Source organism: Manduca sexta, chromosome 26 (genome assembly GCF_014839805.1).
Source record: "Manduca sexta isolate Smith_Timp_Sample1 chromosome 26, JHU_Msex_v1.0, whole genome shotgun sequence".
NCBI lineage: Eukaryota > Metazoa > Arthropoda > Insecta > Lepidoptera > Sphingidae > Manduca > Manduca sexta.
Window position 1 is genome coordinate 13147960 of NC_051140.1, and position 27608 is coordinate 13175567.

Here is a 27608-nt window from a genome sequence, read left to right on the forward strand (position 1 = left end):
CGCATCTTCGACTTTGCACATTTCAGTTTTAAAAGCCGGTCGTCGGTGTACGGGTCATGTTAGCGAATTTTAGCACATCTTGTGCTTAGACGGCGTCGTATAGGCTTTACTTTGTGTGGCCAGGACTGAAGTTGTCTTTGGACAGCCTGCTTACCAGAACAGAGGCCTGAACGGCCGCCTCCCTGGCCATGGGGCCGGGAACAGTCTTTTATTTTTTGGTGAGTTTTATTTTTATGCCGTATTACACAATTATAATTTTATTTAGTTTGATTAGGTTTAATAGCTGGTTTACTTAATATTTTTCATGTAAAGACTATAAAATAAATATCAAACCGCTATTAGTTTTGTTCTCTGAACAGAATTTAATTAATGTTTCGTAAAAATGCGCTTAAATATTTTTATTTCAAACTTGGATAAATTCGCGTACATTCAAAGCTCGATTTTTTTATAAAGTAGTAAATAAAATTATTAGAGGTTTTACTTTAATGGACTTTTAATAGTTTTGTTATAATTTCGTAGTTAATCTTTATAATTTGATATTACTACATCAGAAAATCAATATATTATATTATATTTTATAGGTATCTAATACTTAAAATCTTGTGGAATAATATTCATATATATTCCATATCAATATTATTCCACAAGATTTTAAGTATTAGCAATAATAAAGTTCTATTTTATGTAAAACTAATTTTAAACACTTTTGACATTAGGGTATTCCAGCTAACTAAATCGGAATATAAGTAGTTACTCCACACCCGAAGTGGCTAAGTTCCTAACTTTTCGAAAATATATATTGAATTACTGCCTCGATGGCGTAGTTGTATTGCATGTCCGGTACAATAGCGCTCTGAGGTCCTGGGTTCGAATCCCGGGTCGGGCAAAATGATATTTGGGTTTTTTCTGCTCAGTATCAGCTCGGAGTCTGGAATTTGTGCCCGATATGGCGATAGGCTCGCCCCCTATCACATCATGGGACGGAACATGCTTGGCGAAAAGTGGGTGCCCTAGTTGAGCCTCTGCATACCCCTTCGGGGATAAATGCGTGATGTTATGTATATATTGAATTAACTATAAAAATTTAAAATGTAAAGATGCGGACATCTTTTAATTTATTCAATTTAATATTTAGCAAACGTATAATTACACAATATTATGTTAAAACATTTTATTGCAAATTGCGGAATTTCAAATGCATACTGGCTACCGTTTATTATGCGTATTAGTACGATTAAAAACGCAATAAAGGTAGTGAAAAGACTAAGGTTCCGTGTTGAAGGGAAAATAATCGGGCTAGTTTTCGGTTAAAAAAGTACACATACGTTGCCCATAATTAGAAATTGTGCCCGAAATGACGATAGATTAAACCTCTACAGCATTATGGGTCGAAAGCAAGCTTATTAAACTCTATGCCTTATGATGATACCTATTAATTTATATAATGTTATTTATAATATATCATATTATTAATAACATGTCATATGTGGCTGTTCACCTATTGCCTTTGCTTAAACTTTAGAACCAAATGCCTGACAAAGACAATTTTTTTTAAATATAAAAAACATAAACTCAATTTCAAGGCCACATAAGTAAGATGTCTCCTAAAAAAACCTAATCATTATTACTCACAGCGCATTGACCAAGTAACCCAATGTAAGTAAATGACACCTTCGGAATTTTAAAACTCATACATATTCCGCATAACAAAAAAAATGTTTATTTTAAATCCTTGAATTACTCGAATATTTCATAACCACTTTGTTATATTAACACTATAAGTATGTAATCAAGGTAAACGCAAAGTGGTGTCGAATACTTAACACTCCTAGAATAACGTTGAGAGTCACATTGCAGTCGAAATATGTCACATTACTATGAACACTAGTCTAGTGAACTATGAACTTTTATCTATAAAATCAAATATACAGGACATTTATGACCCATAAATCAAGGTTTATGCACACAAAACGTATAATCGCTTGAATATACATAATTAAATTACTACCGACATAAATTTTGTTTTTAAATTCATTAAAACTGAAGAGTAATATGTTGTACCAAGAGTATGTTAAAGGTCAAAGTTAAAACGAATGTACATCATCATTTGGATATGCCAATATCTTTTGTATCACGAATTAAGCATATTCGATACTACTCGTGAAGTTGACATAAATAGACAATTACGTCAGTCATAGGAAAAATAAACAAAGTATACGTATGTGTAGGAATGTTTCGAATTAGAAAAAATCTTCACAATCAAATTAAATAAATTGCGTTCAAATAAGATTCGAACATAATAAATTCGATGTTTGTTATTTTTATGCATTTATGTATGACGATAAAGAATAGCAATAAGAAGTGCATTCCGAAGCAAGATGCTGTTTGTTTGACTACTATTTCTAATATGTTTGACCCGTTTTACCTTCTTTAACCTCACTTAATATTTCAAGTTAATTAAGACTAAGTAAAAGCAATTTAATATTATCCTGTAAGACGTCGGTACAATAAAATAATTTTAGTAAAAATGACCTGGCATTTTCTATTTCTTTCATACTGTTTCCTTAAATTTAATATATTGTCTTTTCCAAAAACGACCACTATGTGAACAAGGTATTTCGAACTTGACAAATTAGTACTTTCTATCAGTATATCAATTTTCGACAGTATCTTAGAAACTTGTTAGTATGCTAAACTTAACTTTGCAACAGAACCGATTTAAGTTTACCAACTTAAGTTACCTACCCATTAAGTTCTCAGAAGAAACATTTAAAAATGTACCAATCTCTTTGTTAATTACTTTTGTTCTATACAAAGAAAATATTTATTATTCGTCTAAAACGCAAGTTTCTTCTTCTTTTAATATAAGAAATTGCGGTTTAACTCATGATATACTTATCTCGTTATTTATTCTATAAATATATATTATTTTAAATGATGCCTGGCTATAAAGCGAAGGCGATACTATGATAAGACGACCAATTGTTACGGCTAATTCAATTGTATCTAGATTAATGTCGAGTTTTTTGCCAACGGTATAGAAGAATTGAAAAATCATCAATCACGGTGACATTAGACAACGGATTATATTAATAAAATATAAAGTTGAACGCACTCCGCTCTAGATCTTTTGTAGAATGACGTAATGCAAAATACGGGGTTGTTTCTGCCCACGCGAATGATCCGAGCACTAACCTTTTTGGTATCAAAAAAATATTTTTTCCACTCTCGTAATAAATTTATTTAGAATTCTATTAAAAGTACTCAGAACTCTTTCAGAATACTCTTTGGTCTGCTCTTCACTTGCTCTCTACATTCATTAATATTCAAAGTTGTTATTATCCAATTTGCCGGCTGAGCATTTCCCAGAACCTAACCCTTTTCAACACTGACAAGACCGCTTATACCCGAAAACTATTGCTGTGAATTGTGATTAAGTTTTTGAGACTATATAAAAGTTAATTTGCACGCGCCTGTTACTAAAACAAGATATAGAATTGTAACCCGTTTAATTTATACGCAGAAGAGGTCATTGCGGTGTTTTGTTGGGTTTACGTAACGAAAAATTAAATGGTAGAGTACCGGAGGAAATTTAATAAACGAATTCTGTTAAGATCAATGGGTAACGCGACTCACGCTTACTCGCTTAAAGACTGGAGATTAAATTTTATTATATGTCATAATACCGCATCACATAAAGGCTTTGTTTACAACATGACTTGTGTACGAATGAACTGACCTTACTCCAGATGGTAAGGTCTGAAGGTCTAGGTAGCACCACCACTCACCATAACCCTCGGGTTCAAACCTTTTACAGAAAATATAGGAAGTTTTTATTACTTTTGTACATAAATTAAATAACAAGTCGTGATTAAAAATATCTAAACAAAAGAACTATGTAAAGTAAAACATGCATTATTGTCAAGTTATAATTAATTACGTGAAAGACATGAAATACTTATTTGTTAACAATTTTTGCTAACCTTATTACAGTGATTGAAGAAATAATAATATTATAATATAACATTTTAACAACACTCCATTATATGCTCTAGTGTCGATCGCCTGCAGTATAACTATAATCAATTTAATTAGGTACAATAAACATGTTAATTAGTTTCCGATTTAAAAAGACTATAAAACAGGTTAGTCACACAAAATCAAATTGCTAAAGGACATTGACATCGCAGAAAAACCAACAACATTACAGGGGTGCGACAAACAACCGATTAGAATAATGTTTTGCGCATTGTTATGTCAATCATTGTCCCTGTTCTAAATAGATTTTTTTTGAGACTAGCAATCATTGAAACATCAACTTGACATGGCATTTTCGTGTTAATAATCATATTAACAAGATCAACAGTTAATCGTATTAACGCTTTATCCTGTACAAACTTTACACAGTCTAATTAAAAAAGTTCAGTATTAAACTCAGTCTACATCCACTAGAGATAAATAATCTTGTGCTAAATAATTTTTCTACGACCCTTTGGGAAGTTTACACGGATTAGGGAACCCTAATAAACAAGATATAATTAAATTGCCTTTTTAAAAATATAATGTGAGTCATCTCCTGTTTTAAACACTCGATACCGGTTGCCGAAACTCGAGAAGAGACTAGTGCGCATTGGGAAATGTCGTCTTAGAAGTTTGAATAGTTTAAAGGTTGAGGATGCTAGTTCACCTCAAGCCTGGTGGGTCATGCGGTGACGTAATTATCTTCGCTGCGGCAGATGAGACGACACCGGCCTTTCGAATATACTGTTGCATTGAAGGATAGGAAATTCATAACATAATCACAACTTACAAACATCAGTAACGTACATTAATTTTAATTGGACATTTATAAAAATATCAAAGGTTCATATTAAAAAAAGAATATCGAACTGTCATTACATTACAGACAAAAACAACATCTCGAATGAATTAAGTAATTTTGATGGCACTCCAAAGTAAATTCCGATGAATGAACAGTAAAAACAAAGACAACCAACGAACCTTAATTGCATTTTCTGAAATCAAAGTTCATGTACCTTCACTTAATGAACACTCGAAGTACCAGGCTGGTCACGTTTTTACTGTCTCATCGTGATGACCGCCACTCCTATATGTAACTCAATGTGTCACTTTCAATCAAGTTGTTTAAGACACTTTCAGATTCATGCGATACCTATTGATTTCGCCGCTGGGATTTACCTCCAAGGAACATGTTATTAAAATTTAATATGGTCGACATTGAACTCTTAAATCATAAATTATTTATACTCATATCTGAGCTTCATTACTCAATCAAATAAAGATAAAAAAGACGATGGACACCATTGTTTCACTAAATGCGTACGTATACATACATTTTTCTAATGACAATAAATTCAAAAATATTTTTTTAAGTTACATTCATACGAAACTTGGAGACAAATTTTTAGACTGCCAAACTGTAAATTTAAGTTGTGCGCCATCAACCAGTGATAAGAATTTTATAAAATTAATTTTCTCAGTGTCATACTATTCGTAACAGTCTGTTCGTAATAAATGTATTTGCGAATGTTGGTACATCTTTATTTGGTAAGCACATAAGAACAATACTATACTAAGAAAACTGAACCAATATTAATTGTATGTGTAAACTGTTGATGTTCCTGTGTATAATAAATAAATAAAATCTAAAGATGTTAATACTCACAAATAGGTGATGTTCGAGAGTCTGACTCACTTTGCGGTGATTAAATTAAATAGACTCAACAAATTGATTTACGTACTAATAAACGTGGGCACAAAAGTTTGCTCTAATAACGAATATTTCTTGTTATACAGCCGATACTACCCACACTGACCGTAGCAGATATGTTTTTTTTTTATAAATGGTATAAGATTATCAAAAGTTAAAATAAATCTTGTGACTCATGACAAGGAAGCAAATTATAGGAAATAGCTAATAGAAAATTATCTCCGCTTTATTACTCGGATAGATGTGCATATAATGCATGAACAAAAAGTTTTGGTTATATTAAGAAACATTTAGTTGAACGCAATAAGCTTTGGTTCTTGTTCTCACGCGACGCCACTTCGTTTTCATTTTCTTTTACTCAAGTCTGGCATGAGGTCCAATCGTTGCAAAAGATTTGCATTAGGGCTGGCTAATAGTGCTTTTAAAACACTACGTATATTATGTTGTCATTTTAAAAGGTGAATCCGTTTGCCATTCTATTATTAACAGACAGGATTAAACGAGTGTTTAAAAGTTTACATCATCCAACTATTAACCTTTTCCTAAGCATTACAAGCCTGTTCATATCTTCAATGATTAATGGTTACTTATTTAATACATCAAAAATGTATTGTAGATACATCATATGAGTAACAACCCTATGTTAAATAACCGTACTTTGTGTACGGTCATCTGATAGATTAAGTAATCGGGCCCATTTCTCACGACCGCTTGCCGGCCACTATGCATTATGAAATTCAAATTGTTTTTCGGATCCTATTGATATTAATATCTTTGGAAGGACGATTATAAATAGATATTTACTCGTTGGTCATTTCTTAATCAGGTTAATGCACTTATGTGGTTTCACTCATGACTATTGCGAAGGATATAAACTTAATCGACGTCCATTATCGGCATTTAAGCATCTATGTAGGTAACACATTGTTTACCTGTTGAATAGTGAAAACAACCCGGGTTTTCCGATGATTTCAATATTTTACGTATTTTCTGATTGTTACGGCGATAGGTTTCGAAACACGTCAAGAAATAAACATCACTATGAATGAGTATTTACGATGTAGTTTATGTGCGCGAATAATGTAAAGGCTCGAAACCTTACGACAAAACTATTGGGAAAATCAATACACCAATACAAAACATATCTTAGACATGAAGTCATATTTAAATTTATTTTAATGGACGATTACACATGCTTACATTAATTGATGATGCCAAAGTTAAATGTCGTTAAACTAGGTAATGTACACGATCTCGACCTTACAAAATAAAAAAAAAGGTTTTGCTAACATCGACGCATTGACGATCAATGATAAATGTTAAAATATTTGACCTATGACGCAAACAGAGGTGACAGGTTGTGTCAGAATTGAACGCAATCTTTCTTTTGTAAGTCCTTGTATTAACACTGCAGTTGAACGTCATGCTTAGGGATTGATAAAAAAAAATTGGCCCGCGTAAACACGGTGCCAGTGTGGTAGGGTGCCGGATGCAATCGACCTTCGCCGGTTTGCGAAGCTACTTAGCGCCTAGATTAGTGAACGAGCATAGAAGAGAGCGTGACATAACCTGCTGGCGTCATACAATCGCACCTTGACATAATATATATAAAATCACTGCATACGATTAAAATTAGACAAACATATAATCGATTTTTAAAAAACTTATTTGTTATAATAAGCCATTATTATATTTTATCAGCGCGAAGTCTGCAGACTACGTTTATTTTTTGTTGTCGTTTTTAATGTACATAATAAAATTACCGTAAAATATTCACGAAATATGTACTTAAAATAACATTAAGAATTAAGCTGTCAAAGTGAGCCAGCATCAAATGGATTTTTATAAAGGTTCTATGTGCGAAGCGCACACTTTGCATATTGATAAACAGCCATTCACTTAACTATGATCTTTACAATTCATGCGGTGGAAGATAAAACATGTTGTACAGTGTAAATACGGATACCGAGGTCACATTACAAGAATGTAAACTGTAAATGAATCGTTATTTTCAAATTATACATCACGTGACACGCCCAGTATTTAACTCCGCGCTCGAACATTTGGGACACCATACCCTTATCTTACGCAATAAAATATGCTGGACCCTTTTAGGGTAACAACACGTAACACTATTCGGAATGAACAACAATAAATTTTATTACGTAAAGTATCGAACCTGATTGATTTAAATCGAAGTTTCTTACGATTGTTAACACTGTAGGCATTGAGAAATCGTGCGCAAATCATACCAATAAATCTTCGCAAAAAATGCATAATATCTTGCGTTCATTAAAATCAAGATGTAAGCTTTATCAGTTGTAAAACAGTATCTACCTATGATTTAAAAAAAAACACTTTAAATACAGTGACCTCAGCGTTAATGTAATCTGTGACATCAACGTTCAAAGATATTTATGAATCACTTCTGGTTGCAATTAAATAGATAGTAAATGAGAATACGCAAGGGCGGATTGTACAAGATCCGCATAGAAATATACGCGGTATGAACAAGCAGGTAATAAAATGAATATAAAGACATACTATGTTCGCTGTACGACAAATGTCTTATGAATGTATTTATTATACAAAACTAGCATTTAAAACATAGTACAATGTAATTCCAATATTTTGACATACAACTACTTACATACAATTTTGTATAATCATGACCTACTACTTATATTACGAACATAATATTTTACCTAGATACATAGCCTCAACTTTGTGTAAGTGAGTCATAATTATCGATACAATAATAATGAAGTAATTTGTTTTAACTATTCGTAATGGAAACATCACTGCTTTTGGAGAATGTTATTGTTTTTGGATCAGTCATTAATGTTATTCAGATATTCGCGAATATAAACAAACCTCTGTAAACCTAATTACTTATCGTTAGGAAAATATTACGGGACGGAACCGTCAGAATACGAGGACCATTCACACTCGACCGAATTTTTATTTGTGACTTGCTTGACAATTGACATACGAGTTCAATGTTCATGCGAGTAAATTGCTAACACCTTACCAATTCAAACCATAGCCTCATTTCTAAATTTATTTTATTTGACGTCATGTTTAGCTTTCAACAAATATAACTGGAGGTTTCTATGCCACCGCCATTGTTTCGCAAATCTTGTCACAAAAAAAATTCGCCATGAGTCCAAATGCTTACACGTTTATGGCCCAGATCAAAAAACAATTTACTTCTGATGTTTGTCTCTGTACGTGAGATTGAAACATGAGGTTACGGTCACGGACGTCGGACCCCGCTGAAGTTTGTCTGGACGTGCACTACATTATAATTCAGTGCGAATTTGAACAGTGGTTAGTGAATACATTATTCGGCCAACTTAGATCGCTATCCGTCGCTGTGATAAGCATGGCCGACTCTCCTGAGTTTTATGCCAGCATTGACGGTTTTAGGATTAAATTTACAAGAAAAACAAAAATAATTTACATGCATTTCAAACTTATCAATTTTTTAAATTGTACCTATTTCCATAATATATTATATTATATAGTCAATGCGATTCTAATATACAATCAATTATCAATTATTGTTACATTATTAAATTATGAAAGCCGATTTCAATTGTAATCCTCTGAGTACGTACATAATTTGTATTATAACGTAGCGAAACTTTGGAACCCTTTTGCACAAAAATTATACAAAGGTAGAGTAAGGTAAGAAATTTAACATAGTTAAAAATGATATCATTAAAAAGGAGCGCAGAGTACAAACTAATATTTTTAAATAATATGTAAACTGAGAAGATATTATTATTATCTAAGTATTTTATTTTATTATTATTTATGTATTACAAATATATTCAATTCGTCGGTCGAATTTCGGCCACTGGATAACTACTAGTATTATTAATTAATACCGTTATTTTAATTCTTTAGAAACTAATATTACCTATGAGCATTTAGAACAACCCATGATTATTAACTTAAAATATATTGAAATGAAAAAAAAATATATTCCATAGGCCCGATCAGAAAAAAGAATCAATCCCAGTAGTCAGTACCATACCGGAATTACAGCCACTAGGTACGTTTATATATGTCACTAGAGTTTTGACTGATGAAGCGGTATACATAAGATATAAATATAGTTATTTAAAGCTCGTCGCCTGATTTCCATAAAATAATCGTTAAATATTTTTAAATGCTACACATAAACGCCAAATTAATTTTAGTTCTTAACAAATTAAACATTTAACATGATTAATTAACGACTCGATTTCCATTTACGCATTACTTTAAATATATTTGTGACATTGTTTTGAAGATTCTAAGTTATAAACATAAACCGGCGTTATTAAAAATATTACTAAAACAAACATTTCATCAAAGCAATCGTTTGATATTAAATTATTGAAATAAATTCCCTTCTAAGCATTGGTTTTTATTCTCACTTCGATATACTCAAATAAATTTAATTCAACTTGGATATTTCCGTGACAGAACACGCGTGTCCAAAGCAGTTGCAAAGTATTTGGAATTTTGAGAGATATTGTGTAAAACATCAGTTGACCTGATGCGGTTGTGAAATAATATTAGCACTCCTGAGTAACATAAGTCACCATGTTCGTATGCTTATGTATTCCATCTGCATAATTTTACGAAAATAAAGAGAATATATATGTTTTCTTGAGTTCCTCCGCTAATGACTTACCTAACAGTTTTGAGTAATATTCTGGCGAAATATAAATTAGTAAAATTGCTACATTAGTTATAAAAGAGAAAATCAGTAACGAACAGAAAACTAGAATTGATGATGTCACAGGTTATTCACGAGAACATAATTATAATTGGGCAATTCATGATTCCTTCATAACATGCGTGACTTAGAATATTTCTTGTTTCACTAGTATAGTAAACTTTGTTTACGTATATTATACACTTACGCAAAATTAATATGCGTAAACGACTTATATTTTCTAGCAAAACTATGATCTTAAAGGAATTATTTATAAAACGGGTAAATATTATATAACCATACTAACAAAATCTATATCATTGTTACAGGCCGTGCTAGTGTTAACACAGGCTAGCGCTGAAGAGCCAAAAAACAAGACAAAAGAAGTAAAAAGTGTCGACGTCCGTCAAGGGCGTCAACTCAGTCCTTATGAAGGCCAGAATAATAATGAAGTAGTGGTGGACATTGAAGACGATGAAAAGAAACAGTACTATGAAACCAACTATGATACAAGTTAGTAACTACCCTTTATAACGCTTATAAAAATACTCTACATAGCATCAACAGAAGTCTGTTACTTCACCTTTCCAACAAATATACTTCCCTCTTGCTGCTTGACGACATTCGTTAATCTGGTTTAGAGCCAGCTTACGTCTTTCTAGAGTTCCCAGTATATTCCTAAACTAGTTCGCCTAATCTTGAACGTTTGTGTCTTAAAACTTCTAAGTCGATAAGTACTTTTTGATTTCTGAAAAACATTTTGCTCACGGCTCTATCCGAGTTACTTATTGTTCTATTTGAAAGTGTAAGATACATAGAAAACAGCAAGTTTTATCGAACTTACAATAAATAAATAACAGTTAAAAACACTCGTTCTTTTTAGACATTATCTACCGTTAATAGTTAAATAAAATATACACATATTATATAGATGGTATTACTTTCATTTTCAGGTGCGTATGGTTTCGGTTACGATGTTGGACCTAACGGCCAGTTTCATCATGAGAATCGTGGTCCTGACGGAGTAACATACGGTTGCTATGGTTACGTCGATGCGGACGGTTACCTTCGTGCCACCCACTACGTCGCCGACAGCCACGGTTATAGAGTAGTCGAGCCCGAAAAACCCGTCGAAGTATACCCCGATGAGAAATACGAATACGATGAAAAGTAAGTTTTTAAAATTAATTTCTTTTAATTCACTGCTTATTTTTACTTGGACACATAGCGCCTGTTTAATTTAAAATAGCAAAAACAATAAAGAACCAATAATCTTATGCAAACAAAATTGAACTTTTGATGCTTTAATCGCGAAACTTATTTCCAGTTCCGATAATCAGCCAACTGAACCAGTGCCCGGTCAAATCATCCCGTGGAGCAAACTCTTCTTCCCGAAAGGATGCGGCCGTACTCCGGGTGGAGTGCCACCGAAACCTCTGCCAAAGCCACCGCCAAGACCGCCAAAGCCTGCAAAGCCAATAGATAGCACTGGACAAACAAGCAACCCAAGCCCCGGCGTGTCTTACCCTGGCCAAGGTAAATATTAGTTCAATAACTATACATTCTTTTGTTTAATATTGCGTAACACATTTTTTATTTTTTTTACGCCATTTTTCTTAATATTATGTTATTACGTTTCAAGTCTTTTATTTTAGCATCAATAATACATATATTATTACTTTTAGGACCTAATGGACCTTATGGGCCAGGCGGTCCGAGTGGGCCAGGTGGTCCTGGTGGTCCTAACGGACCATACGGACCAGGCGGTCCTAGTGGCCCCAATGGACCATACGGACCAGGTGGCCCTAGTGGCCCCAACGGACCTTATGGACCAGGAGGCCCCGGCGGTCCAGGAAATGACGGATCGTACCGTCCCGATGGATCTTACGGCCCTGATGGATCATACCAACCCGACGGCTCTGGTAAGTGATGAATTCGTGATAAAACTACTTCCTTATCAATATTGTTTAAATAATTAATGATTTGTTATGTTTGCCCAAGTCTTAAACATTGAAATAAAACTATTGACCCATGACCATGAAGGCAGCAAAGTCTTCGAAATGTCGGGAGAAAATCACAATGTAAAAATTACGATAATTTCCGAAAAATTGATTTATTTCAATATTATAATATTCACTAGTCTACACTTATTCATGTCCGTTTCATATCCGTGTAAACAATAATATATAAAATTGTTAATGGATTATGGGACTCGTATTTAAAAATATTTATATATACAGGTGCATATTACCCGGGTACACCTGGAACGCCTGGCAGCCCTGGTTCACCTGGAACACCAGGTAGTCCTGGATCACCTGGAACACCAGGTGGCCCTGGCGGTCCTGGAGGCCCTGGCTCTCCAGCTTATCCCGGCTCCGGCGGTGGTTACTACCCAGGTGGTCAAGGTAATCTACTCTTATTGCTAAAATATTCCTGTATGGTGTATACCAAAATTAATATCAGAATGGTTTTTGAAAGTTAGTTGATGAGAATATCAGATATTTGCATCGTTACTTTAAGTCTTAATATGGGTAAGAGGACACTAAAATGCCAACTTGGAAGTTGCTAAGTTAGATTTAAAACATTGGGTCAGATCTATGCCTCGCATCGAGACAAATGTAGGTAAAAACGAGAATCAATTATATCGCGTCTAGGTTTACAATAGTAACAGGATTTTTTTTGTAACACTGTAATCAAAATAAAGAGGATTGATTATATGTGTGATTTTTTGATGTAATTTACTTATTTTTTTATTTCATAACGTGTTGCTTGCGGCTTCGCCGTCCTGAATCGCCTTTTCCCCTACCTAAGCCCCTAAAACACTGCAACAATTCATAGTGCCAATTATGTGCGATACCAGAATGCTATAAAAAACAGCTATGGGAGCCAAATACCAAAATAAAAATAACCTATGTGCTAAGCTAAGATATCGTCTACCCGTGTGTTAAATTTCATCCTAATCCATTCAACTGATCCTACGTTTACTTCTTCCAAATATCCAAACATTTTCACAAACGTAAGGATTTGTAATATTAAATAAAAAAAAGTCCGCTAAATACATAATATATTTTCAGGTGGACCTAGTGGACCAAGCGGACCCTCAGGCGGCGGCGGCGGCGGTTACTACCCCGGCAGTCCAGGTTCTCCTGGTAGCCCTGGCTCGCCCGGATCTCCAGGAACACCAGGTATTTTCCCTGACGTACATAAAAATCTAATAAGCTCTTTAAGAATAATTCGTCGTATAAGAATTAAGTTGATGTTGATTTAAATTACTCATTTTCAATATTGGTCATAAGGAAAGTGATCTTTGAATTACGAACACTTTTTAACTATTATAATACTATCGACTGCCTATTTGGATCATCTCTGTTACGATTGGGCGCCATAGCCGCAATTCACTTAGATTAATATATGCGTATTATTTGGATCAATAAACTTAACAATTTCCACAGGCGGTCCTGGTGGTCCAGGAGGCCCTGGAGGCCCCGGTGGTCCAGGAGGACCAAGCGGGCCCGGTGGAGCAAGCGGACCTACTGGCCCTAATGGTCCGTCGTCACCCGGCTACTACCCAGGCCAACCCGGTAAACCTGGCAGTCCTGGCTCCCCAGGCTCACCAGGTGGTCCAGGAGGACCTGGTGGGCCAGGAGGTCCCGGCGGTCCCGGAGGACCAGGTAATTAAACATAACATTTTCCTTGAGATTACCATTAAGAATACATTTTATTGATAAAGTTTTGTATAAGATCATAAGTTTTGTTAATACGTTTGACGTCTTATCCCCTTATTCATAGACGTTATTTATCTAAGAACGAAGCATTGTTGTGCTAAGCGGTTTAGTTTTTGAGCTTATTTCATAAGGTCTCAAATTATGGTTAATATTAACTATCAATAATATTTAGGAGGACCTAGTGGACCTACAGGTGGAGCAGGTTCTGGATCAGGCGGTTATTATCCCGGTCAGCCAGGAAGACCAGGATCACCAGGATCCCCTGGTTCTCCAGGGGGACCAGGTAATTATAAAATGTTTTACTAATCTTATAACACTTGTTTTTACGCTGTAAATAAGAGGAATATTTACTATCAAATAAATTACATATATGCAATACACGCTTAATTATTTAATACTATTTATTTCCTATCAAATTTATATTACCTTACTATTATAGGTGGACCTGGCGGTCCTGGAGGCCCAGGTAGCCCTAGCGGCCCAGGTGGTCCGAGCAGCCCTGGTGGCCCAAGTGGTCCCGGTGGTCCTAGCGGCCCTGGTGGCCCAAGTGGTCCCGGTGGTCCTAGCGGCCCCGGTGGCCCAAGCGGACCTGGTGGCCCAAGTGGCCCAAGCGGCCCAGGTGGTCCGAGCGGCGGCTATTACCCTGGCTATCCCGGTAGCCCCGGCTCTCCCGGCAGTCCAGGCTCACCTGGAGGTCCGGGAGGTCCAGGAGGTCCAGGCGGTCCTGGGGGTCCAGGTAAAGGATATTCAATCATTACATTCACAGTTTTTCACAATCTTACGTACAAAGAATAATAGAGAAATGAAGAAGCAGATTTCACAATAAATATAATTTCAATGTACGTCACGACAATACGTTGTTTACGTCAATTGTAGGGTTAGCAGAATGTATACTGTGTACTTCTATAAAATAATATAAAAGTAAATAAAATCTGTGTTCTGACAGTAAAATTTATACAACAAAGACACTGACAACATGAACAGATAAGGCATCAGTTTGAGTTTGTCCATAAGACCGAAGTACCACTACGGTCTAGCTGACGTACCTTCGTTGTGAATACATTTAAGAACTCAATTATATTTACTACTGTGTTATTAAAAAATCAATCACATCAAACATCCTAAGTAAATGAATCTTTTATTTCAGGAGGTCCCGGGGGTCCATCTGGCGGTGGAGGATATTATCCAAGCCAACCTGGCGGAACTGGCCCAGGATCATCAGGTAATATAACCCCATTGAAATTATTTCGTAAACGGAAAATGCATAGAAAATTCGACCCGTATTGAGAGTTAGGCAACTCGAGGTTGTCTCAGATTAAAGTTCCCCTCTACTCAAAAAAAATATTAATTTCTGACGAATCACTAAACAAAAAGGTAAAAAAATATTTGTTGCTTTGGAGTCGTATTATTTTTTGTTAATATCAATATTAATTTCTTGTTCATATGAAGCGCTACCAGCGTTTTTCAGTCGCATAATATAATTATGCGACTGAAAAAGATATCTAGATACGTATAAAATATTTCGCTCACTTACATTCAATGTCTTGTTGTGAAAATCGAACTCCCGACTTCACGCTTCACAGCTGGCTCGTCACCCGTTGCGCTTCTAATCTGCATTGAACCGTTTATCTTTAAATGATAAAATAATGCATAAAATGAATAGTAATTGAGATACCCACTTGCGACGATGATAATCCTAGATCTAGATTAGTACTTTTTCTTTCTCCCTAATATAAAAGTTCGCGGGGTGCGCAAGTTCATGCAACAGCTATCCTCGTAAGAGTCGGCTTTTGGCCAGGGACTCTCACCACCCAAGGAATGAGACCTTGGTAAAATGATAGGCGTGCATCTAATACAGCACACCAGTCCTTTGTGCATCATTTACTCAATATCAGGCCACCCGTCCGCCACCTAAAGGACTGCTCAGGGAGGTCGTTTTATATATAAATATTTAAAATCTAGATTAGGAGAAGGACTTACTGGACTGAACCCAATTTAGACAATCACAAAACGGAAACTCCTTAAATCAGACGCTATAAACATAAAATTACGTCGAATCTATTAACATCCTCTATTTTTGAGGTCAATTAGTAAACATTACTTAATTTCACTAAAATACGGTATGTACTGTACCCCTAGCACAAATATTTCCTTTGTGAGTATATTTGAAATACAGCAACAAAAACATTGCGCACGTGTACTATTCGAATAATAAATAGCCATAGAACAATGCGTACCAAAATATATTATGGGAATCAGCGACATTCTTTTTTGAGGTATAGATAATCTATCATATAACGACTATAGACAAATAATTATACCTATTCATATAACTTGCTTGATATGAATAGGTACTTAGCGTAATTCTTTATTGTTCGTACTAGGAGGGATGATTTTAGGATTCCGTAGTCAATAAAGAACTCTTGCAGTTTCGCCATGGTAGCTCAGAGATCTTTACTACTTCCTAGAATGTTGTAATTCGTCTCTTACATTATAATATTATTGACGAGACAAGTCAACGAAAACGAGTAATGAGATAATCCCGTTGTCTCAATCAATAACCCAGCAACCAGTCCAGCTAGATCCCATCCATACACCCAGTATAATTCCCATCTTTTCTCCAATAGTTCCTGCACGTTCCAAGCGCTGTCTTTGGCTGTATTTCCTCCATAAGTACTTACAAGGTGTACAACCCCCAACTAAAGTAATTTATCTTAAAGGGGCCTCTACGTGTTGGATCCATGTCCCCACGCAAGCCTTCTAAAAGGACCGGCCTTTACGCGTGATTTCCCGCATAATAATAATAAAACTTTAAAATAAAGAGAATTGACCATAATAATAATAATAAATCAGTTTATTATCTTATTACACAAATGATATCATACATATTCTTATACTTATACTATAATAAAGACAAAAGGAAGCGGCTCAGCCTGTGCTGACCGACACAGTAGTTCTGAGCAGCGCTGGTTTTCAACCTTTTTTTTTTTTTTTTTCTTGTGTCGCGGGGAAAATCCATTTACGGACCCCCACCTCCGAAGAGGCGGGGAGTGTCGGCTCACCAGCGCCTTCCACCCAGCGATGCTAGGAGTCGCCCGAGATGTGATGGGCGATCGCTGGGTGGGTCCCTACCAGACTTAGCGCACCGGAATACCGACTAAAAACCCCGCGTGGGCCATCATCGGCGCATTAGGGACGGCTCCGGAAAACCTGAGCAGAACGCATGGATTGCGCCGGAACCGCCCCTGCGCAGTGCCGCTTTCGCGGCCCGACTCGGCGGGGAAAGGTCCGTTCCCCGCACGCCGAGCGTCGCTGTGGCGACGGCGACAACGTGAGGCCTAGCCCTTCACGCTGTCGCCCACCCCGTGGGCCGCCTTAATGGATGGTAGGAGCGGCGGCCCCGGTTGCCCACGAGGCGCAGGGCGACGGGTTAGACACCGTCGCCCCGACGCCTCCTTCTCCTCCTCTGGCGGCGGCGGGCGGGATCGGTCTGCTCCCTATCCCGCTCCGCGGCCTCCTTCTGCGACATGGCACGCTCGCAGAAGGAGGCCATAGCTCGCCACGACCTCCGGCTGCGGACCATGGCGGCGACCACGGTCGGCAACGAGAGGTCGCTTCCGATGACGGCCAAGAGAGCGCTGCGCTCTTCCGTCCAGGCTGGGCACTCCTCGAGAGTGTGTTGGGCCGTGTCCTCGCGGCAGTTGCCACAGTGGTGGCACACGGCGGACTCCTCCTTCCCGGCTATGCGACACAGGTATGCACCGAAGCACCCGTGCCCGGTGAGCACCTGCGTCAGCCGGAATGTCGGCGCACCGTGGCGCCTGTCCAACCACTGACGAAGGACAGGTCGCACTGCCGCGACGGTCCTCAAGCCCGCACTCGGGCTCTCCAGCCTGAGCTGCCATTCCTCCACAGCGGCGTTGCGGAGGGAGACCAGAGTGGTCTCGACCTCTTGGGGGGCTAGCCTCTGTCCTCGGCGCAAGCTCTCTTCCCGCCACCAGAAGACAGAAGAGAGAGCCCGCGCGTCGAGATCCCAGGGCAGAGTGCCCGCCAATACGCAAGCCGCTTCGTGTGAGATCGTGCGGTAGCCCCTGACGATACGCTGCGCCACCATGCGCTGCGGTCTTCGCAGCAGCCTGACGCAGCGGTCGTTCAGGGAATTGGCCCATACGGGAGAACCGTATAGGGCCATAGACCGCACGACTCCAGCGTACAGATTCCGGCAGGGATTGCCAGGACCTTCGACGTTTGGTAGCAGACGGCCGAGAGCACCGGCCGTCCGTACCAACTTCGGCGAGAGAAACCTCAAAGTGCGCGCGGAAGTCCCATCGGCTGTCCAGATGAAGACCGAGATACTTCATCTTTGAGCCGACGGGTATCCGCACGCCCTCCACAGAGATGTAGGCCTCGATGGGCGGCCTACTCCGAGGCCCATGGAAGGCAAGGGCCTCGGTCTTGTGGAGAGCCACCGCGAGACCCAGTCGCCGAATCCTGCGCACCACCAATTCGGTACCGAATGAGGCGAGCAGGGACGCCCTCTGAAAGGTCCTGGCCACCAGGACGCGTCCTGCCCTGGCGACCTTATCCGCCACCTTTGCCGGGCACTGGGCCCACGCGGCGCCCAGACCCGAGTGCTCGATCTTGACCTGGCCCACCTTCAGGTCCTCGATCGAACACTCTCCGATTTTGGCGATAGCCGTTGCGACATCGTCAGGGGTGACGGACTCGTCAAGCCCTGAGATGCGCAGCTCTGCCGTCATGACGGGCCGGGAGACGCGAACGCCTTCCGACCCACAGAGCGCCTCCCTCATTTTGATGACGAGGGAGTCGGCTTTCGCCTCGGACTCAGGTCCGGGCACCTCGAAAAGGTAGGCACCGGTGGCCACCCGTCGCGCCTTCATGCCGACCCCGATGCCAAGGCTGGCCAGGTCGACTTTGCCCCTGACCGCCTGCAGGGCCTGGGCGTAGGTCGTGCCCCGTTCTACCGCCTCCGGTGCTACCGTCAGGGTGACGGCAGCCTTCTTCGGAAGACGAAGCTGGGGCACAACCTTGCGCACCACCTTCTGCCTCTGGCCGGCATTTGGGGCGTTCGGCTTCGGCCCGGTCCTCCTCTTGTTCCTCTTCCCCTGCCGCCCCGGTTACCCACCACTGTCCACCCTTCTTCCACTGTTGTGGGGGCCGGAGCGGATTGAGGCAGAGGCGTCGCCGCTCTCCTCCTGGACCCCCGCATACGCCGACGCGGCGGGCGTTGGGCAGGCTCCTCGGCCACAGGTGTGGCTGCAGGAGCGGGGGCCGAGCGGGAGCTGGAACGTCAGCAGATCTGGGCGGAGCCGCGAGTGTTGCTGCTGCCCGACTCCTCCTCTCCCCGACGGCTGGCCAGGACGGGCCAGACACCACCGACGCCACTGACGAGCGTGGGAAGGGCGCTGGGGCGAGTTTGGCCGAGATCGCCTCGAGCGTTTTCTCCATGAGAGCTTCCATCCGTCTCTCATGCCGCTCGAGGCGATCCTCCTCCTTTTCTTAGAGGCCGCCTTCGGCTCCCTGGAGCGGTCGCCGGCCACAAAATCCTCGAGGATTTTGTTCTGGGTGGCCAAGGCAGCCTCCAGTGCCGTCACCTTCCGCTCGAGGGAGGCTATTATGGCCTCCAGTCTCGCGGTTTCCGCGGAGGAGGGCTCTTCCGCGCGCTCCTGCAGCTTGGCGGCATCCTCCCTGAGAGCCTTCACAAACGTCCCTTTGAGGTTCCGGGACGCTTGTGAGACGTGACGGATGTTCTCCGCCACCTCAAGGAGGAGGTTCTTTGTGGGAACCTTTGCCGACTTTGGCGCCGCAATTTTCGGGCAGGGCGCCACGATCCCCACTTCCTGGAGCGCTGCCTCCTCCTCCACTGCGCGGGCGGCTTCGGCCACACGTTCCTCCCTCAGGGCCGACTGGTAAGCCTCTTTAATCCCGGCCACGGAGTCATCCTCCTCCGTATCCGAGGCTGAGGCCCCACACAATTTTTTGGCAGCGGCGCGCAATACTGGGTCCGTTGCGCTGCCACTGCCACTCGTGCGGACTCCCCGCGGCCTTTTTGAGGCCGGCTTACGGGGTTGCCGCGTTATTCGCCTAGGTAGCCGCGAAGAGTCACTGCTCGGCTCGGACTCGCTCAGGATCCGGGCCGGCGCGCGCCTCCTAGCGGCCACCGCCTTCTTTGGCTTAGAGCCACTACCACCGCGTATCTCGGCAGTCGAGGTGGAGGCAGTGTTACGCCCAGTCGCCAACGTGATGTCGCGGTCGGAGAGCAATTCTACCTCGACAGTGCACTCTTTTTTTTTTTATTATTTTTTTTTTGGGTTTCCATCTAATTCCCACGAGTATGGGGGAAATAACGGTCCGCCCAGGCAGTGCCCCCTGTACCTGGGTAAGCCTAGCGTAACCCGCGCAGAGTGTCGGCCGGTACTCTGGCGGGGGTCGCACTCGGGACCGAACTACCCATCGGCCATGCATCCCTCGCGGTGCGCCGCCGCTTGGGATTCGGGGTGATTTTTATAGAGGTTTTCTTCCTCGCGGTCCGGGCGGTTAAGCCAAGACCCTCGGTCCAGTGGGAGCGCGAGACATATCCACAGACCTCCACACCAGATTACGATCTGCGACGGCGACAATGGGGAGGGAGTCCCCCCACTGCCTGCTCGGGGCGGGATGAGCGCACACCGAGCCCGTCGACACCCCGGACAGAACCGGGAGCCGCCCGAGATGGGCCCTCCGCGTCCGAATCGGACGACGGCCGCCGCAAGGGGCGACGACCGCCATCCAACTCCATTGTCAGGATATTGGCCGTCGCGCCAACCAGCTCGATCGACGCGCCGTTGCCCAGGGTGCACCACGAGGAGGTTTCCTGACCTAGCACCCCAGCGCTGGTTTTCAACCTCTCTTAACTTCCTAGGATGTTATGCGGAAAGTTTATAGTGTGGGGCTTCCAAGCGACAATTAGCATTTTATGTTTAAGTAAATCATATCTAAATTATAATAAACAACTACACTACCCTACACTGTGCGTAATGCGATACGCACTTGACGGATTTTTAAGATAACTAATACATGAGAATACTTAATAAATTTATTTTATATTTTTTTACCAATAAGTACAGTTTAAAATAAATGTTGATAATTTAAAAAATAATATTTTGGTACACAGGCAAGCCCGGCCAGCCAGGACAAGGCGGATACCCAGGACAACCCGGTCAACCAGGTAAGCCTGGCCAACCAGGGCAGCCAGGACAAGGTGGATACCCAGGACAACCCGGACAGCAAGGACAAGGTGGATACCCGGGCCAGCCCGGACAACCAGGACAGCCAGGCAAGCCTGGCCAGCCAGGACAAGGCGGATACCCAGGACAACCAGGACAAGGCGGATACCCAGGACAACCCGGTCAACCCGGCCAACCAGGGCAAGGTGGTTACCCAGGACAACCCGGCCAACCAGGGCAAGGTGGTTATCCAGGACAACCCGGTCAACCCGGCCAACCAGGGCAAGGTGGTTACCCAGGTCAACCTGGACAATCAGGAGGCCCAGGGCATCCTGGACAGCCCGGTAAACCAGGACAGCCAGGACAAGGTGGATATCCAGGACAACCCGGACAGCAAGGACAAGGTGGATACCCGGGCCAGCCCGGACAACCAGGACAGCCAGGCAAGCCTGGCCAGCCAGGACAAGGCGGATACCCAGGACAACCAGGACAAGGTGGATACCCAGGACAACCCGGTCAACCCGGCCAACCAGGGCAAGGTGGTTACCCAGGACAACCTGGCCAACCAGGGCAAGGTGGTTATCCAGGAGGCCCAGGGCAACCTGGACAGCCCGGTAAACCAGGACAGCCAGGACAAGGTGGATATCCAGGACAACCAGGAGGCCCAGGACAAGGTGGATACCCTGGAGAACCAGGACAGCCAGGACAACCTGGCCAGCCCGGTCAACCAGGTAAGCCTGGCCAACCAGGGCAGCCAGGACAAGGTGGATACCCAGGCCAGCCCGGACAGCCAGGAGGCCCGGGACAACAAGGTCAACCAGGACAACCTGGCCAGCCTGGTCAACCGGGCTATCCAGGACAGCCAGGTAAACCAGGCCAGCCCAGCCAACCAGGATACCCAGGACAACCTGGACAACCAGGAGGCCCAGGACAACCTGGCCAGCCAGGATACCCAGGACAACCCGGACAACCAGGACAGCCAGGAGGCCCAGGACAACAAGGTCAACCAGGTCAACCTGGCCAGCCTGGTCAACCGGGCTATCCAGGACAGCCAGGTAAACCAGGACAGCCCGGCCAACCTGGATACCCAGGACAGCCAGGACAACCAGGACAGCCAGGAGGCCCGGGACAACAAGGTCAACCAGGACAACCTGGCCAGCCTGGTCAACCGGGCTATCCAGGACAGCCAGGTAAACCAGGCCACCCCGGCCAACCAGGATACCCAGGCCAGCCTGGACAACCAGGAGGCCCAGGACAACCCGGCCAGCCAGGATACCCAGGACAGCCAGGACAACCAGGACAGCCAGGAGGCCCAGGACAACAAGGTCAACCAGGACAACCTGGCCAGCCTGGTCAACCGGGCTATCCAGGACAGCCAGGTAAACCAGGCCACCCCGGCCAACCAGGATACCCAGGACAGCCTGGACAACCAGGAGGCCCAGGACAACCCGGCCAGCCAGGATATCCAGGACAACCAGGACAGCCAGGACAGCCAGGACAGCCAGGAGGCCCAGGACAACAAGGTCAACCAGGACAACCTGGCCAGCCCGGCCAACCAGGCTACCCAGGACAGCCTGGACAACCAGGAAGCCCAGGACAACCCGGCCAGCCAGGATACCCAGGACAACCAGGACAGCCAGGAGGCCCGGGACAACAAGGTCAACCAGGACAACCGGGCCAACCAGGCTACCCAGGACAGCCTGGACAACCAGGAAGCCCAGGACAACCCGGCCAGCCAGGATACCCAGGACAACCAGGACAGCCAGGAAGCCCGGGACAACAAGGTCAACCAGGACAACCTGGCCAGCCCGGCCAACCAGGCTACCCAGGACAGCCTGGACAACCAGGAAGCCCAGGACAACCCGGCCAGCCAGGATACCCAGGACAACCAGGACAGCCAGGAGGCCCGGGACAACAAGGTCAACCAGGACAACCTGGCCAGCCTGGTCAACCGGGCTATCCAGGACAGCCAGGTAAACCAGGCCAGCCCGGCCAACCAGGCTACCCAGGACAGCCAGGACATCCAGGAAACCCAGGACAGCCAAATCAGCCTGGAAAACCAGGACAGCCCAGCCAACCAGGATACCCAGGACAACCAGGACAGCCAGGAGGCCCGGGACAACCCGGCCAGCCAGGCCAACCAGGATACCCAGGACAGCCAGGAAAACCAGGGCAGCCAGGAGGCCCAGGTCAGCCTGGAAAACCAGGACAACCTGGCCAACCAGGATACCCAGGGCAGCCTGGTCAACCAGGAGGCCCTGGACAACCCGGCCAGCCCGGTCAACCGGGATACCCAGGACAGCCCGGCCAACCAGGATACCCAGGAGAGCCAGGTAAACCAGGCCAGCCCGGCCAACCAGGATACCCAGGGCAGCCTGGACAACCAGGACAGCCAGGAGGCCCAGGTCAGCCTGGAAAACCAGGACAACCTGGTCAACCAGGATACCCAGGGCAGCCTGGTCAACCAGGAGGCCCAGGACAACCCGGCCAGCCCGGTCAACCAGGATATCCAGGACAGCCCGGCCAACCAGGATACCCAGGAGAGCCAGGTAAACCAGGCCAGCCCGGCCAACCTGGATACCCAGGGCAGCCTGGACAACCAGGACAGCCAGGAGGCCCAGGACAAGCCGGCCAACCCGATCAACCAGGATACCCAGGACAGCCAGGACAACCAGGACAGCCAGGAAAACCAGGACAACCTGGTCAACCAGGATACCCAGGGCAGCCTGGTCAACCAGGAGGCCCAGGACAACCCGGCCAGCCCGGTCAACCGGGATACCCAGGACAGCCCGGCCAACCAGGATACCCAGGAGAGCCAGATAAACCAGGCCAGCCCGGCCAACCAGGTAAACCAGGCCAGCCCGGCCAACCTGGATACCCAGGGCAGCCTGGACAACCAGGACAGCCAGGAGGCCCAGGACAAGCCGGCCAACCCGATCAACCAGGATACCCAGGACAGCCAGGACAACCAGGACAGCCAGGAAAACCAGGACAACCTGGTCAACCAGGATACCCAGGGCAGCCTGGTCAACCAGGAGGCCCAGGACAACCCGGCCAGCCCGGTCAACCGGGATACCCAGGACAGCCCGGCCAACCAGGATACCCAGGAGAGCCAGATAAACCAGGCCAGCCCGGCCAACCAGGATACCCAGGGCAGCCTGGACAACCAGGACAGCCAGGAGGCCCAGGTCAGCCTGGAAAACCAGGACAACCTGGTCAACCAGGATACCCAGGGCAGCCTGGTCAACCAGGAGGCCCAGGACAACCCGGCCAGCCCGGTCAACCGGGATACCCAGGACAGCCCGGCCAACCAGGATACCCAGGAGAGCCAGGTAAACCAGGCCAGCCCGGCCAACCAGGATACCCAGGGCAGCCTGGACAACCAGGACAGCCAGGAAAACCAGGACAACCTGGTCAACCAGGATACCCAGGGCAGCCTGGTCAATCAGGAGGCCCAGGACAACCCGGCCAGCCCGGTCAACCGGGATACCCAGGACAGCCCGGCCAACCAGGATACCCAGGAGAGCCAGGTAAACCAGGCCAGCCCGGCCAACCAGGATACCCAGGGCAGCCTGGACAACCAGGACAGCCAGGAGGCCCAGGACAAGCCGGCCAACCCGATCAACCAGGATACCCAGGACAGCCAGGACAACCAGGACAGCCAGGAGGCCCAGGACAGCCCGGCCATCCCGGTCAACCAGGACACCCAGGACAGCAAGTTCAACCAGGAGGCCCAGGACAACCCGGCCAGCCCGGTCAACCGGGATACCCAGGACAGCCCGGCCAACCCGGTCAACCAGGAGGCCCAGGACAAGCCGGCCAACCCGATCAACCAGGATACCCAGGACAGCCAGGACAACCAGGACAGCCAGGAGGCCCAGGACAGCCCGGCCATCCCGGTCAACCAGGACACCCAGGACAGCAAGGTCAACCAGGACAACCTGGCCAACCAGGATACCCAGGGCAGCCTGGTCAACCAGGAGGCCCAGGACAACCCGGCCAGCCCGGTCAACCGGGATACCCAGGACAGCCCGGCCAACCCGGTCAACCAGGAGGCCCAGGACAACCCGGCCAACCTGGTCAACCAGGACACCCAGGACAGCAAGGTCAACCAGGAGGCCCAGGACAACCCGGCCAGCCCGGTCAACCGGGATACCCAGGACAGCCTGGACAACCAGGATACCCAGGTCAGCCCGGCCAACCAGGATACCCAGGACAGCCAGGACAACCCGGCCAGCCAGGACAGCCAGGAGGCCCAGGACAACCCGGCCAGCCAGGCCAACCAGGATACCCAGGTCAGCCTGGACAACCAGGACAGCCAGGATACCCAGGACAGCCTGGCCAGCCTGGAGGCCCCGGACAACCGGGACAACCCGGTCAACCAGGCGGCCCCGGACAACCAGGTAATCATCGACATTTTTATATAAAAATGTACGCCTTTTATCAAAGGGTAGCCATACAACCGATTACAACAAGGTACAAACCGATGTATTCACTTTTCGCCATGTATACAGAATACTTAATGTGACAGACGATATAGCTATTTCCATTATAACGAACACAAATTCCAGACTTCGGGCTTTATTCCAAAAATCCCCATAAGTATTAATTTACTTGGGGCTATTTTTATATTTTCCTAATATGTTGCCTACATTATAAAAGAAATTTCATACTCAGGGCCTGTTCCATACACAACTTCTGAATAATGCTACTTGTCACATAAATTACAAGCCGACCAAAACAGAAATATTCTATTCGATAATGAAAAAATACGACTTACAATAGTTGTTTAATACCATAACTGACAAATAAAATTAACTTGAAACTTGTGAAACAGGCTCTGATTATAACAAAATATATTAGGTAAATGATTTCTGTTCCTTGATTGGCTCAAAACAATCTTTAAATAGTATTAACTTTTTATCTATGTTATGTAACTTTTCGTAATCTGATACCGGGACTACATACTGGGAATAGTTAATCCAAAAAAATTAAGTTACATATTGTATTATTATTATGTTTATGTACAATTCAAAGTTGAAATATTGTTACAGGCGGTGATTCAGTGCCATCCGGAACTGGGGTGCAGCCACCTGCTTATGTTCCATCGAATCAAATGCCCCAGTTCCCTATCTACGTTATACCGTACCCACTGCCAATCGTCCCTAGTCCTGGATCGTGTCCATGCTACTTAGTAAACCCAGGCAACAACACATCAACACAAGTGCAAGGATCTCAACCACCGCCAAACGGTCAGAATCAAGGAAGTCAATCATACGCGCCGTACGGTATCATAGGATATGTGCCCGTGGTATTTGTGCCATATTGTCCGGGACATGACGGTAGTATGAATACTGCGCAACAAAACTTCCCCAACGCAGTACCAGTACAATATAACTGCGCTCAATGTCAAGCGAGCAGAGAGATATACCGGTATCTGGGCCGGTTTAATGGGGCGCGCTCTGCTAAAGAAATGAAGGAGATAAAGTCTTTGGATGAACTAAATGACCTCATTAGAAATATTATAAAACCATCTAAGAAGGCAGTACGTCAGTTAGCAGCTCAACCCAGAGTTTTAGAAGGAAAGAGTTAAAATTAATATCAAATTTAGGGCGGTAGTCGAAAAACGACTGCGATGTTAAGGCCGATAACTTGCTCCGATGTTATATATAATATTCGTATCATCATAAATCGGCAATAATTTTGAGACTGTCTGATAAATTTTCTTGGACGATCTCAAAATTTATGAGCGAAGAAAGTATCTACATACTTTTAATATTATTAATTAATTTTATATAGCATAAAATTAAATTATGTATTTTATAATTTGCGATTCGAATTCGGTTCCATGTATAAAAGTTGAAAAAAATGTTAACGTACCGACGATTTCATTCGTACTTTTTAGCAAATTATGGAAAATAAATGTTTTATTAAATTAATAAACATGACATTTCATTGTTCCTCAAATTTCTAGATCCTATAAAAACATTGTTTAACATCTGTATCCGCAAGAATACAAACATACAGAAAAGCAATGGCGGTTTGCAGGGTTATATACCAACTTATTCGTGCAACACAAAAACATCGAATACTTTTAAATGTTTAAATGACTGTTAGGTATGTTTCCTTAACAGTGGCGAAGGGTGAAATTTTACAAAAGGGAACCCGACACAGCAGATACTTCGGTTCTAATATGCATTAATGCCTCCTGCAAA

At 43.9% G+C, this 27608-nt stretch overlaps 1 protein-coding gene across 20 annotated transcripts; it reads left to right on the top strand.

Annotated features, from left to right (window-relative positions):
- Nucleotides 1-2: 2 nt before the first annotated feature.
- LOC115444677 (collagen alpha-1(III) chain) lies at nucleotides 3-27336 on the top strand. 20 transcript variants are annotated; one of them, XM_037443280.1, is made up of 14 exons: nucleotides 3-218; nucleotides 10772-10955; nucleotides 11396-11612; nucleotides 11770-11978; nucleotides 12128-12364; nucleotides 12683-12847; nucleotides 13517-13627; nucleotides 13895-14113; nucleotides 14340-14450; nucleotides 14607-14903; nucleotides 15315-15389; nucleotides 21342-25427; nucleotides 25671-25796; nucleotides 26448-27336. In XM_037443280.1, exons 1-14 carry the CDS (start codon nucleotides 189-191, stop codon nucleotides 26984-26986), a joined length of 6606 nt encoding a protein of 2201 aa, XP_037299177.1. In that variant the 5' UTR covers nucleotides 3-188; the 3' UTR covers nucleotides 26987-27336. The 20 variants fall into 20 exon arrangements, with proteins under 20 accessions (XP_037299177.1, XP_037299175.1, XP_037299180.1 ...); XM_037443278.1 differs by having other exon boundaries at nucleotides 21342-25319; nucleotides 25500-25796; XM_037443283.1 differs by having other exon boundaries at nucleotides 21342-23942; nucleotides 24240-25796.
- The last annotated feature ends 272 nt before the right edge of the window (nucleotides 27337-27608 follow it).